The sequence below is a fragment of the Tachypleus tridentatus genome, chromosome 10 (genome assembly GCF_004210375.1).
Source record: "Tachypleus tridentatus isolate NWPU-2018 chromosome 10, ASM421037v1, whole genome shotgun sequence".
Classification (NCBI taxonomy): Eukaryota; Metazoa; Arthropoda; class Merostomata; order Xiphosura; family Limulidae; genus Tachypleus; species Tachypleus tridentatus.
This window is the reverse complement of record NC_134834.1, coordinates 56,131,379-56,146,064: the sequence shown is the minus strand read 5'-3', so window position 1 is coordinate 56,146,064 and position 14,686 is coordinate 56,131,379. Positions and strand designations below refer to the sequence as shown.

General features: G+C 32.3%; 1 protein-coding gene across 1 annotated transcript in view; it reads right to left on the bottom strand.

Moving 5' to 3' along the window:
• Positions 1-3,819: 3,819 nt before the first annotated feature.
• Positions 3,820-14,686, bottom strand: part of LOC143229339 (heparan sulfate glucosamine 3-O-sulfotransferase 5-like) — a 51,691-nt gene continuing 40,824 nt past the window's right edge. The window contains 2 exon segments of the mRNA XM_076461537.1: positions 3,820-6,685; positions 6,688-7,749. Coding sequence (XP_076317652.1) covers positions 6,234-6,685; positions 6,688-7,126 — 891 coding nt within the window. The 5' untranslated portion in view covers positions 7,127-7,749 and the 3' untranslated portion in view covers positions 3,820-6,233.

Here is a 14,686-nt window from a genome sequence, read left to right as displayed (position 1 = left end):
TATTTCGTTTTGTATTTCTCATAAATTAATCTGAAAATTGCGTACGAAGTGCCTGTTAAAAGGAATTAAACGTACTTCAACAGACAAACTACAAAATTAAAACGACAATTTAAATTAACCGCAAGAAGAGTTAAATGTGTGAAGTTTTAGACTTGTATGAAAAGAAAATGTTTCTTAGAAACTCTTCTACTTGTTTAGTAGTTATATGTGAAATGTGTTTTCTCCGTATTCGCAATAATAAATATACTACTGAATTATTGCGTTGAGCTGCAGTCTCATTGTATTGATGAAGAGTTTCTCCTTTTATATATAATCTTTTTCTCCGCTTCCTCTCATGGTAAATTTAAATGAGATGTGTTGTATTACTACGTCACATTCAATGAGGAATGTTTACAGAGAAAACAAGTTTATATTGTTTTCTTGACAAATAAGTATTTCAAATAAATGTGAAAAACTGCATTTGAAGCAATCTAAAGCATTATAGAAAATTTTAGGTTGTTTTTGTTCAAATTAAGACGTTTTATTCTATATATATATTTCAATATTTAATTAACAAATATTCAATTGACAAAGAAATTTCATTTTTTAAATAAAAGTATTTATTTTTGGCCACGAAGAACCTTTAAATAGCCCTGTAAAACACAGAAATTTGTGATTAGAACAAAGAATAACACTGATTACCGTACAAGTGAAGGTAAAACAAACCAGTTTGTTGAATTTTAAATTACTTTCAGAGTCAAAATTCTTGAAAACAATATTTTTCGGAGTATTACATATACGTATTTATATATACATTGAATGGTTACTTCAGCTTTCCTTAGTATTCTTACTATTCGTCATTTTACAAATACAAAGAGAACAATTGAATCTTATGAAAATGTTTTGCTATCTTAGACTTATTTCCAAAGCTACAGGACAACATAAATGAAGGCATTTTTGTTTTATAACAACAATTATATCATATCCCATTTAACACGGTAACTGATAAGTACCACACATACATATCGCAAGTTATTTTTATATCATGATATGTTTCAGATATTCAGGTCGTTACATGTTTTACATGAAAAAAGGAAAACACATACAATAGAACAAGTATTGTTATTACGTTTAAACCTTTTTCTGTCTTTATACTTTTAAGTATGGTTAAAACAGATGACATCCTAAACATTCTTAGAAACAAAATAATAGAATACACTACATAAGACAAGCTCAGATAGAATAAAGGAGACCACGTCTTTAGCAAATAAAAATACATTTTGAATAAGTTTAGCTAGCATTATCATTGTTAGCTACAATTTGTAACTTTAGTGAGAAGAGAACTGTACTCAACAGAAACTTCAACTGATAATTACTTGAATAATATAACAGCACGTAGATAATTAACAATGTTTATGATAATCTTTAACCTGTAAGATGAATTGAAACAGCTACTGGAACGTCTCTTTCACCTTGATTACCAAACGTTAAAAATGTTTTTCTTGAATGATTGCTGTAAGACTTTTAAACAAGAGAAAGACTGTAGAACTAAATATGTAAAATGTCATTTTGGAGAGAGATAACGCATATCTTTTGAAAAACATCTGCATTTAGCATTATTTTTTATTACGAATTAATACTAGATTAATTGGTTTTAATGGTTTAATAGGTATAAATGTATAGTATTTGTAATACATAGATTTAAGTAGTAATTTTTAGACATACTTTCGGTTGTGATAATATTTTTATTTACATACTAGTTTAGTTTAGCACCTGCCAAAATATAGGCTCTATTACCTACATTTCTGGAATTCCGTCATAAAGTATTCCTTAATGTGCAACCCAAATGTGGACAACAAAATTTCTCCCTGACAATGATTTGTCTCAGGCAAAATAAAATAACAAATTGAAGTGATTCAAATTGAAAACCCGCAACTGTCGAACTGAGGCAAGATGATACAGAAACAAATTTTTAGTAAAGTGCGAAGCCTTAATACTAGCTTTAATATTAAGTGTGATGTATTATGAAGAATTTTAGTCCAATTATACTTACCTTCATTAAATAGCTCATTAAATTTAGCCTCCCAGTGGCACAGCGGTATGTTTGCGGACTGACACAGTTAGAAATCGGATTTCGATACCCGTGGTGGGCAGCGCATACATAGCCCATTGTGTAGCTTTGTGCTTAATTCCAGAAAAACAAACAAAATAATAATTTAACTGAATAGAATATATACTTTACCAATAAAAATAGGTTTAATTTCAAAACTAATCTTCTTATTTCTATTAAAAACAAACTGTATGGGGCTTAAGAATTTTTTCGTTCATATCTTCACTGTGAACAACTTATGCAGTTCGATCTGTCTGTTTGGTAGTCAACTATATCAGAAGAACGTCTCAATGATCTTTAAACTTCAGTATATACTTGTTTTGTAATAACTATTTTTACATATATGCTGGAACACGTTTAGTATTTCATATCCGCAAATAACTTAAAAGTAACAAAAATGTATTACTTGTAATAACTTATGGTTTTAATAAAGGTAAAAGTTGCATTATGACATTTTGTGTGTTGCAAGCCTATACTAGAAACCTGTTAAGTTGCAAACAAAAAGCCCATCTTAAACACAACTGTAACTGCATACGAAAGCTTTTAGAAGAAGCACACGATAGTAAAACAGGTGTTGTTTAAAAGAATCGTTACAACAGTGAGAAGCACGAAAGTAATAAACGTACTCTTTATTGTTTTACGAGATATGTGATTCCACTCAAGTAGGGTGTTAATAAATCCTGACATAACACACATCATTGCATCACAATAAAAAATGCGTGCTAGTATCTCCTATTGACACTGTTATATGACGTTCCGAGAACATTATTCTAAATATATAAATCAGCTTAATATGAGTGATAATCAGTGTATATATATTTAGAATATACAAACTATATTGCATTTCTAATTTTCTTAAGGCCTAATAACACGAGGAAGAGCGTCTTTTAAAATGGAGCAGCTTACATTACGAAGAGCTTAAATAGTTAGCATTCACGTAAACATTTCATTGATACATAAATAAATGAGTACACTCTAAATAAAGTTTTGTACTTCCTGATATGGAGCTATATAAATACAAAAATACGTTTTCCCATCACTAAATTATCAAAAAACAACAACTACAAATAACTAAAAGTTAATAGATAAATAATGAAAATATAATTTGTTTTCTAAAACCATAAACACAGGAATGATAATCAACATCGAGCATCGGTAGATTGTTTTAACTCACTTTCTGTTATTTTATTTCATAATTTTCATACTTGCAGTTATTTTTAAAGAACAAAAGAATCTATCTTATGTTTACATTTATTTACAACTTTCTAACCTTAAAATGATTATAAAATGTTGTTATCCCAGAAATAGGAGCAAACGTTGAAAACTCAGGCCTCATCCACAAGTTCCCAAGCAAGTCAAATGTTTCTTGTTAATGAGGTCGTCTTATACGATCATTTCAAATTGTTAGATTAAGTAATTGGAAAAACGATTGTTGAGAAAAAAAATTCATTTATTTTAAGTAAACTGGAGGCTGTGTATTCTTATTCTTAACTCCAAATTTGTAATTAGTAATTTGTATGTCCAGAACATGAAAAACAAATCTGCTTACGAATCTGTGAACGATATGAAAAAATGCTACAAACATTTCCTACTAGAGGAGTACAAACAAGCAAGAAGTATTTTATTGATGTTCTCATAAATATAGAATATTTATTTATATATAATTCTCAAGATACTGAATTATTTTAGAGAATCTCTACTAATTAATATTTTATCAACTTATGATCACATAAACATTTGAATAAATAATACAAACATACAGTCAACAACAATATGGTACATTGTACAGTTGTATCATTTGGTTATACATTCATTTTTATTAGAGACTGCGTGAAATACAATAAAACTCGGAGAACTTTAAACACGTCGAACTAATCACTCTGTGTTCACAAATGTGTTCAGTGTTCGACTGTTGCATCCGAGGATCACATGTACACCTAGGGTGTTTTTAAGCATAGTTATAAATTAGTGAGCATACACATTATTTTGTTTTATTTCGGTTCGTCTTAATATTTTATGCTGGGAGCAACTTGCTTCTAACTGAACTGTTGAATACTATTTTCGATCAAGTCTGGTGAGTCTGGACTGTTAAAATAGCTGTGTCAAACATTTCACAACATAATAGTTTATCTAATAAACAAGCCTTTGAGACAGAAACGATGTGCCATTTTATTATTAGAAAACACATAAAACTTGCATGTTTATATAGACAGAAGAATAAATTATTTAAAGTTTTATTTCCCCGTCGAATAGCAATATTTAAGTTAATTTACACCTAGCAGTGAATTCACTACAAGTATATATATGTAAGCAATAAATTATGTTGTACTTCACAAACGTTTCTGTTGTGGAAAACTATTTGGATTGTTGCGAAATGACACAAAGTTAATTTATAAAATAACTTCTTACTTCAACGGAGGTCAACGACAGGGTCATTATCAATACAATTAATGCGTTGCTTTCTTTGTCATATATTGTGAGATATACTTCCGTTTTTACGACTCAGTTAAAAAGAACAAACAAAAACTTTTGCATAGAACTTACAAATGTCATAGCGATTAGGTTGATTAGGGTCCGGCATGGCCAAGCGCGTAAGGCGCGCGAATCGTAATCCGAGGGTCGCGGGTTCGTGCCCGCGTCGCGCCAAACGTGCTCGCCCTCCCAGCCGTGGGGGCGTTATACAGTGACGGTCAATCCCACTTTTCGTTGGTAAAAGAGTGGCCCAAGAGTTCGCGGTGGGTGGTGATGACTAGCTGCCTTCCCTCTAGCCTTACACTGCTAAATTAGGGACGGCTAGCACAGATAGCCCTCGAGTAACTTTGTGCCAAAACAATTTTTTTTTTTTAGGTTGATTAGGCTTACAGGTTTGGATACAGGTTTGCAGGAACTTTTGTTTATTTATTATTCTTTTTTTTTTTGTAAATTAAACTGTTTCGGTGGCTAAATGATTAGTTTATGGCCCTAAATGTTCCATAACAATGAAACCGCCATGGGACGCTTTTATATGTGCCGTTACTGAACTTTATAGTTAAATAATCAAAATAACATTTTCTCATACTTATCATAAAATTGCCAAAGCCTGAATATGATATAATTTTTAAATTAATCTTTCAAACACCAACTTATGGAAGAAATCTCCTTCAGACAAAATATTTACCTTTGATTTTTTAGCATTGTTTAAAATTAACACATTCTTCATTATATATGCTACAAGTAAATTTAGTTAGCCACGTTTCAGTATAGCGCATTGATCGTTTAAGAGAATTTAGGCTCAAGCAGAAAGCTAGCTGGAACTTTAAGGTGAAAATAATTTTATTCTCAGTTGTTCTGGTCTAAACTGTTATTTGTAAATACCCACAAGCAGATATATTGATACACATTTGTCTCTATTAGCTTGACTACTATTTCCCTGAGCAGTCTAATTACTTGTCATTAGCACTACTGTTTTGCGTGCTTGTATGAATAACTTCTTATCCAACTGATTTTGAGTTTATATATGTTGTTGATGGTGTAAGCACGAGTTTATTCCTTTAAATTTAATAGAGGTTTAAATATTCCCCAATTTATTTTAACAACAAAGCCATTAAAACGTTGGCTTTCATGCTGTAGAACATTTGTAAGAAACTGACGGTTATCAGTTAAATGTAACTTTTATAGTTCCATACCTCCTTCTTCAAATAGTACTAAAGAGATATTGCTAAATAAGTTCATTATTATTAACATATTATACGTAATATAAAGGCTATTTACACGATTTTCCGTATTTTATTTTAACAATATTATTAAACAATACCTATACGTCACTTAATGAAACAGCAGTAAGTACACGGATTTACAACCCTAAATTATGGGTTCGGCTATACGCGGTGAAAACAGCCAAATACCCAATGTGGCTTTGTTCTACAAAATATAAAAACACCTATACATCAGTTATTATATTATTGTGGTGTATTGTATTCGTTTGTATAACTAATTAAGTTTTCAGCACGAATTGGTTACTTTATTTTTCCATTTCCTACTCGTAAGTTATGCAGAACTTTTTATTTATATATATATATATTTACACGCGAGTCGTAATAACGTAACATTAACATGATGTGTACACGACCTAGAATACATAACCTGAAGTGTATTTCAAGAAGCGTTATTCATCAGGCCAGCCAAAATCTTGCTTTGCTAAGTTGTAGAATTCATGATTAAACGAAGAATAAAACTGTCGTAATTTGGAAATCAGTTTTGGATCAACCGTCGGATGCTTTCGCCCTTTACTTTCGTTGAGACACTTGTACACAGTGTAATTCCTAACGCAGTAAAAACCTTTAGTTTTATTATAAAAGAAATTCTCTCTTCCGACTCGATGTTCTAAACCCAGAAACTGTTCTATTTTATAGATCACAGGGTAAGGATCTTGTATCATTTTGTCTCCGTTGATGATTAGAATCTGATCCCGTTGGAAGACTCCCAGCCACATTTTCATATAAAGAGAGTACATGCTAACCCTTACGGCTCGATAATCGGTATTAATTTTTCCATCTCTTCTAAGCACAAGATCACGAAAAGGCCGTATGAATTTGTCCTTTTGGCTTTGTTTGCGGCTAGTTGAGAATAGTCCGAAATGAGTCGAGTTACAGGTTCGCGTACGATTAAAAGAAGTCGGATACTTTCATTCATGGCTCGGATTCGCTCGGGAGCTCCTTCAGTGATGAAATAGGCGGGGCTTTTTTCTACGGTGATTTGGTCGGCAAAGGAATAAGGCATCTGTTGGCGATACCACTCCAGACCCATGTTGTACTTTCTCTCGTTATCGAAGAAGTGAATCTCATCTGTCGACCTCTGAATCATGGGGTGTATGTTGAGAAACTCCAACAGGGCCCTTGTGCCGCCCTTTCTTACACCAATGATCAGACACTGAGGCAACCGCCGCTTAGTCTGAGAAAGTTTGATTCTCTCCCTCAAATTGTCAAAATTGATCGATTCGTCGTCCTGATAGCTATCCATGCACAAGATGGGGTCATTCAGATATCTCATGTACAGCATGTGTGCTACCAGACAGAATGACACGATAAAAACTGACACGCACAAGGCGTACAGTCGCCCTTTGGAGAGGTACCACAACGTTTCCGTGGTTGATGACTTTTATCTATCAGCACTCTGTTAAAATAAAGTCACCCAGCTTCACGGGACACTCTTTTCAGGGCATATATATGAAGAGTTACAATACATTGTTACTTGTTGTTTTCACCATCAAACACTTTGATGTAGTTCGTAAAAACTTTAGTAGGCCGGCATTATATTTGAAACTCGAAAGCTAATGGAAGAAGTTTAGCTTTATTTTGTCACACTACACTATACTACAGTTAACAACACTGTTCTCTATGCCACGTTCTTGTGGGATAATAGCATGTTCTATGTTACGTTCTCAAAAAAGAATAATATGCTCTGTGGCAGGTTATTATAGAAAAACGCTGGCTTTATGCCATTTTCTCGTAGAGCAATACTCTGCTTCTTGTTAATTTATCATGTGTTAGCGTTGCACTATATCTCCGTAAACTTCTGAGGAAGAGAATCTTCATGCTTTTACTTATGGGAATTCGTTTGAGGCAGTTTTAATTTAAGTAGTCGTCGATCATGTTGAGATTCCACTTTAAACAAAGACGGCTCTGGAAGGAAAGAGGTTATTTCTATAATTCTGTTGTTTATATAAACATAAATATTGTAATTCATAAACATAGTAAAGGCATGGATGTTTAATATATTTCCATTTCAAATATCTGTTTTATGAGGTTTTAGTAAAGTTATGGTTTTGAAACATGGAAAAATGTCAGTTCTTTTATAGACTTGTATTGGTACAGAGCTTATCAGATCAATATACTAGCAGGCACATACATAGATATCTATTTAAACAATTATTTTGGATACAGAGCATTTTCAATCTGAATGAAACTTTATGCGACACATTAAATATCTCATGGTTCAAGCATATCCACCACTAATATTGAGTTGTTAGTAAAAAAAGAAAAGGAAATAAATCAAGATCCACCTCAGGAGAAAACTGAGGTATGTGAAAAATTTATATTAAATGCAACTCACAATAATAAAATTATACCTTAACATCTCAAAATTTTTAATAAAGTCAGCAATCCACATAACTTGAACAAACGTTATATTAAACAAACATTGTATACAAAAATTCTAATTATGCAAAAAAATAAAATAATTTTTTCGTATCACTTAAATACAATCATAACATAAGAACAGGCAGTAGAAGACAAAATGATAGTCAGAAATAAAATATACATAATCATATTTCAGAATAAAACATGATGCACTAAATACAAGTGCTTGAAACCCATAAGTTACGTTATACACCTCCAAAATAACAACAATAATAAACAATAATTTACAAATCATTATATATCATTGCAAGGTCAAAAAGATGTCGTAATAGCAGAAGTGCTTTTTAAACAAGTGGAAACAAGGAAAAACAATACGGCATAATACAATATTGACATAATTATATTTGTTTTTCGTCCAAGCTCGCGAACATAAAACGTACAATAAATACAGTTCAAATTAATTATAAAATACGCAAATTTTTATATTAAAAAAGGGTATCAAAAACAAAAAAAAATCATGGTCAATAAAACAGAGAGTCATCAAGATTCAAACATGATATAGCTTTCATAGAGAGAAAATAATACAAAATCGACTGCAAAATTATCAAGAAACAAAGGCTGAAGTACATGATAATATACGATATAATAATACAAAAGTATACGTTACAAATTAATGCGGTGAAACTAGTAAAGTTGTTACAGAAGCTCGTCACAATGCACAACAAATCAAGAAAAAGCAAAAATAGAAAATTTTTGCATAAGGTTTACGGTTTCAGACGATTAGAGCACCTGTGCAATGAGCGTTTGTAATACTTGTGTGAAATAAAATCGAGATTTAACAAAGTTAGGTAGAATACCTGAAACACGACAGAAACTTAATGATTGCAACATTTTGTTGTGAGATTTGTCGGTGGCTTGGAAAATGTGATTGATTATATGGCACAGAACGCATGGCAATATGCCATGCTTCTTTTCTTTTATCACATGTGTATTTAAGTTCTCTGGTTTTCTGTAGATCCCAAGTTCAGACCTTTGTTTTAGTCACAAAGTACCAAAACAGGCCAAGAACTTGAAAGAACAACCTATAGAAGTAACTGACTCTTAAAGTGAAAACTTATTAAAAGACGAGCAAATAGACGAAACAGAGAATGTGGACAGGCACAACAGATCGAAAGTTGAGGAAGACATGTCCAGAGAACTGAGCCGCAATAAAACTTTCTCATCGGATATTGAGACCCCATAATTATCGACCAGGCAGAAAAGAACAAAATCGACATCGATTTCTGTCTCAAAAATGCGTACCATAAAAGTGAAGAAACATCCTATCTATGGCCCAAAGGTTTGATTGACTTACTTAAGAAATAAGTTTTCATTTTTGTACCACTAAGACTGCACGTTCAAATAGGCTTGCTGCCTAAATAGCACAAATTATATGAACCTCAAACTCTAAGCAACTTAAGGGAGAAAGGAAACAAAAATAGTAATAGATTACATAAATATACATAACGTTGACGTCCTTGTCCTGCAAGAATCAAAATGATATGAAAACATATGTGAAAGAAAACAACAAAACACACATATATACATATATAAAAGACTGCAAATTCTAATGGACTCTTAAATTACTTTCGAAAAACAAGTGTAGGTGAAACTGTACATTCAAAATATCCAGAAAAGAATAAACCGTTCAGACATGATGTGTATGGGCAGCTATGTTAATTGTATAATGAAAGAAATGACAGAAAAATCAGGAGAGTATATGTTTATGTCCCAGATAAATATACTTAAAGAGGCAATTCTTTAGGATTCTAAAAAGTCATATTTTCTGTATCGATGATATCAATATAAAAAAAAAATTAATTGTATTAAAGGTCCCTAACTAGGTAAAAATCAACAGCAGCACAGAGACAAAAGAATAAACATAACTAAACTTATAATATATAATTTTAACGTTTTTACGTTTGGCGACACACTCATTGGTTCTACCCTAGAATTACTTGTTTTAGAAGTAGTAGGTTGGTGATCAGACAAGAATATTCTCTTCACTAGAGAGATATTCTAGAGTCAGCGGAAAACAAATGAACTTCAATAATTCCTAAAGACACCTCAAATAACTATGTCAGTTACCATTTCTGTCTAATTTTACAAATAAAGCCACCAAACTGTCAGGGCCATTGGAAATTCAATGTTTGTTTTTTTTCGAAAGTGGCCTTCAGTAACACAGCGGTAAATAACATTTTTTTTCCAAAACACAGAAATCTCTAACATTATCAGAAGTAGACTAACCACATTATGTAATATTAAAAACAACACAGCAGAGTGGTGGAAAAATATAAAAACGAAAATAGAACAAGCGAGAAATAGAGTGTGTGTGTGTGTGTGTGTGTTTCTTATAGCAAAGCCACATCGGGCTATCTGCTGAGCCTACCGACGGAAATCAAATCCATGATTTTGGTGTTGTAAATCCGCAGACTTACCGCTGTACAAGCGGGGGGCTCAAGCAAGAAATAGAAACAAGGAACTAGATCTCAGAAAGCATTCTAACAACAATAGATAGATCAACTGATAATGGCCTGAAGTTCAGCACAGATTACCAAAAAACAAAATTAAATGAGCTATGCAACGAAAACTTGGAAAGCATAATATATAAATACAACAGCATGTACAATATAGAGCGAGTGGATATTTTTTCCAGTTTTTTTACGCACAATTTTCGAGAAATAGACAGAAGTCTGCACATAAATAGTTTAACTGATAGCAGTGGGAATAAAAATCCAGACCTAATAAATATACTAAAGACCACAACCATACATTACACAAACCAATATACCCTTCGAAAAAACAGTTAACAAAAACAAATGGGGAAAAGCAACCCAAAATATAAAATAAACGTGAGACATAAATCATAGAAACATTTTAGCAGACGCACTCACTACACAAGAGTGATGGGAAACAATACATCCATAAATAACTCGCATATTCACAAATAAATAAAAATATTCAGACAGCCTACTCGAAGAGTTCTATAACATATATATAATTGAAAATAATTTCGTATAGAGGTTATACTAGTGGTTAATCGACGACAGGTCACTATCTTCTTTTCAGACTGAAATAATAACACTAAACAATAAAAATTAAGTACGGTCAGCCAAATGACCGTAGACTAATCACGTTGCGTAACACATATTATAAAATAAAAAATGCATAAGCACCAAAATCACAAAAGTAATTACAAACATAATCAATACACACAAAGGTACAGTGTTCCAAATTGCAACTATTATACATAGTAATATATCTCCACGTAAAGATATAATCCACATCTGAAGCAGTAAAAAAGTCCGAAGTACGTGTTATTACAACTGATCAAAAGAAAGCACGTGCTGCGTCAACCACGAATTTCTCTTGTTCATATTACAGCAGTGCAACTTCCGAAAAAAAACAACAGCACAACCAGTTAGATAACAAACATATACATAAATATCACGGCAAAGCTCAATGTCAATGGACCTATATCCAGGAAAATTTTGGTCAGTTCTGTGTTAAAGACATGGTTTTCCGTTGTTTCCAGTACATTTTTCCTGGTAGTTGATGTTTTTCTCTCTTTTACAGATTAATAGGAAAACATGAGGGGATATCTTTATAACACAAAACCCAGTAATAGAGAGAAAAATGTTTCTCATGCAGACGATTTTATTTCCTAAATATGCCTCAGATCATTCAGAGCAGTCTTTGTATGACTTTCAGTGAGGACAGTAAGACTGCGAAAGAAAAACTAAAAACTAAAACAGAAGCATTAAGCATATGAAAAACAATCAGCAAGACAAGATAAAACCTATGTTTAAACTAAACCCATATTTCTAATAAAATATTGGAAATATGACACAGCTTGCATGTCTTAACAGCCCAGAACTGGGATATATTACCTTGTGCTCTTGGAAAACGGTGAGCGAATAGAAAAAAGCAAAGAACTTTAATTCTTAGCAAAAGGGACCCATCAACAAACTAGTTTTTCAATTATCACAAGTCAAAATTATTAATAAAAAAGCGAACAGCTACATATGATCGAACAGACCTGAACTGCTAAGAGGATATGTAATTAGCCCCCTCTCTTCACACACACACACACACCTGTAAAAGGAGAGGATTTGGGCATATCTGATCTTTGAAAAAATATTTATTTTTAATTTGGACGCACTTCATTTGCTCTTTAGTAGTCTCTCACTAATTTAACGGTAAGTCCATGGACTTACAACGCTAAAATCAGAGGTTCGGTTCCCATCGGTGGACTCAGCAGATAGCTCGATGTGGTTTTGCTATATGAAAACTCACACACACTCTTTAGTAAACTTGAACCACTCTAACGTCCACTTCATAACTTACCAATTACGTCATAATAATAAATGTTTTAAAATAACAGTTTGTCAAAACGGTATCTACCTCACTTATTTAAAATTCCACTTAAAGAGTATTATATTGATAATCAAATATCTTAACAGTAGAACGTTAGCTAACATGAAAACAAACGAAATATACTGCTTAATGCAACCACAGGGTGCACCAAGAGTACAAAGCAGCTACTCTAATGTTAACTGGAATGGTTTAGGATTGGGTAAAATCCAAGGGTTTGTAATATCTCGACGTAATTTCATCTAGAAGATTATCCATGAAATTCTTCCACTACAAATTAGGCTAAACATATTTCAAATAAAGCATTAAATAACTGACCCTTCTTTTCCTGTATCGAAACTGTACGTCACGCTTCGTTATGGAGAAGGTTTCCTTTCATGTTTAATTATGTCATGTTTACCACAATGTTTTCATGTTTAATTATGTCATGTTTACCACAATGTTTTCATGTTTAATTAGGTCATGTTTATCACAATGTTTTCATGTCGTTTTCTTCTTCTTCCTGTATCTCAGGTGTTTTTTTCAGAAGTTAAAGCGCAAATCTGAACAACAATATGCAAGGAAATCTTTCAGCTCAGATGGCAAAGAAAATTTGAAAAAAATAAGACGATCCGTTTACACCCGTCTGAGAACTGATCATCATCTTCTCAATCATGAAAAGAGTTTTGTAAACAATTGATCTCATAAGAATCTCATATTTTCCAGGTTATTGGTAAATCTCTCAGTTTCAGGTTTTAACATCAACGCTTCCACAAAACAAGTATTCACCTTCACAGCAGCACTCCTATGTTCAAAGAAGTCGTACAGGTGAGGCTTCAAACCTGATACAGGATGTTCAACACGTTACGTGCAACTATGAATTCAGGTTCTGAGCTTTCAGTAAATACAGACCAAAAGCAATAATTTAAATATATTTTCTTTAACGTTTCCAACTTCACCTTCGCAAGAAGATAAAATAAAAACCATAATAACATCCAACAAATTAAGTCGCTCTTAACTGTTCTGAAAAGTCAAATGATGTGACTCCGTGTTTACTACGCTGAGTATAACAAGTCTCGCAAGTCCAAGTATATTAAATTAATAAAAAACGATTAATGCGGAGATTTTCTTTGTTAAAAAGTTTGTCTCACATTGAGCTCTTTAGACTTAATGATGTTTTAAAGGATCTGTCTTACTACTCCACTCTGAGAAAAAACAACAACAGAAGTAAAATTCTTAAGAGTGTTAACCATAAACATGTGTTTCAAAAAGAGTATTAACTACAAACACGCGTTTTCAAAAGAGTATTAACCACAAACATGTGTTTTCGAAAAGAATATTAATCACAAACACATGTTTTTAAAAGAGTATTAACCATAAAAATGTTTTTTTTAAGTATTTCAAACTGGGAGGACAAACTTTTGGCCGATATTCTTGCACAGAAATTTGTCGACCGATTCATTAGGTCAACATAATGGAATTATGGATTGACACAGAACTACCTTATTCTAACCCTAAACAGACCCAAGAAAACAGTAATCATCAGTAAACTTTTTAATTATCATAAAAAAAATGTAAATAAAATTTAATTTTATATGAAGAAAGAACTAAATCGAACTATGGCTTAATTAAGTAATTTAATAAATTATTCATAGTTCGATTCAGTTCTTGTATTTCCCACCAACAATGAAGCCTTAGTTATACATGGCTAACAGAATAATTTCAATTTCAAATGTTAAACCTGAAATGTTCTAGCTTTGAAAGTTAAATGTACAAATAAATATAATACATTTCAACTTTAAAGCAAAATTATTACCAGCTTTAACATCATTTCTTCTATCTCTTAGATCAGTATTATTACACTGTGAGCTATAAGTACTGAAATTATCTTCTTTGTATAGGTCAAAAAATTTAGAATAAACACATCTTGACAATTCCATGTAGGAAATTTACCTTGTCTCATTCAACACTTAAAGGCTCCCCAGTGGCACAGCGGCATGTCTGCTGTCTTACGCCGCTAAAATCCTGGTTTCGATATCCGTGGGGAGTAAAGATAGTTCATTGTGTTCCTTTCTGCTTAATTTCACAC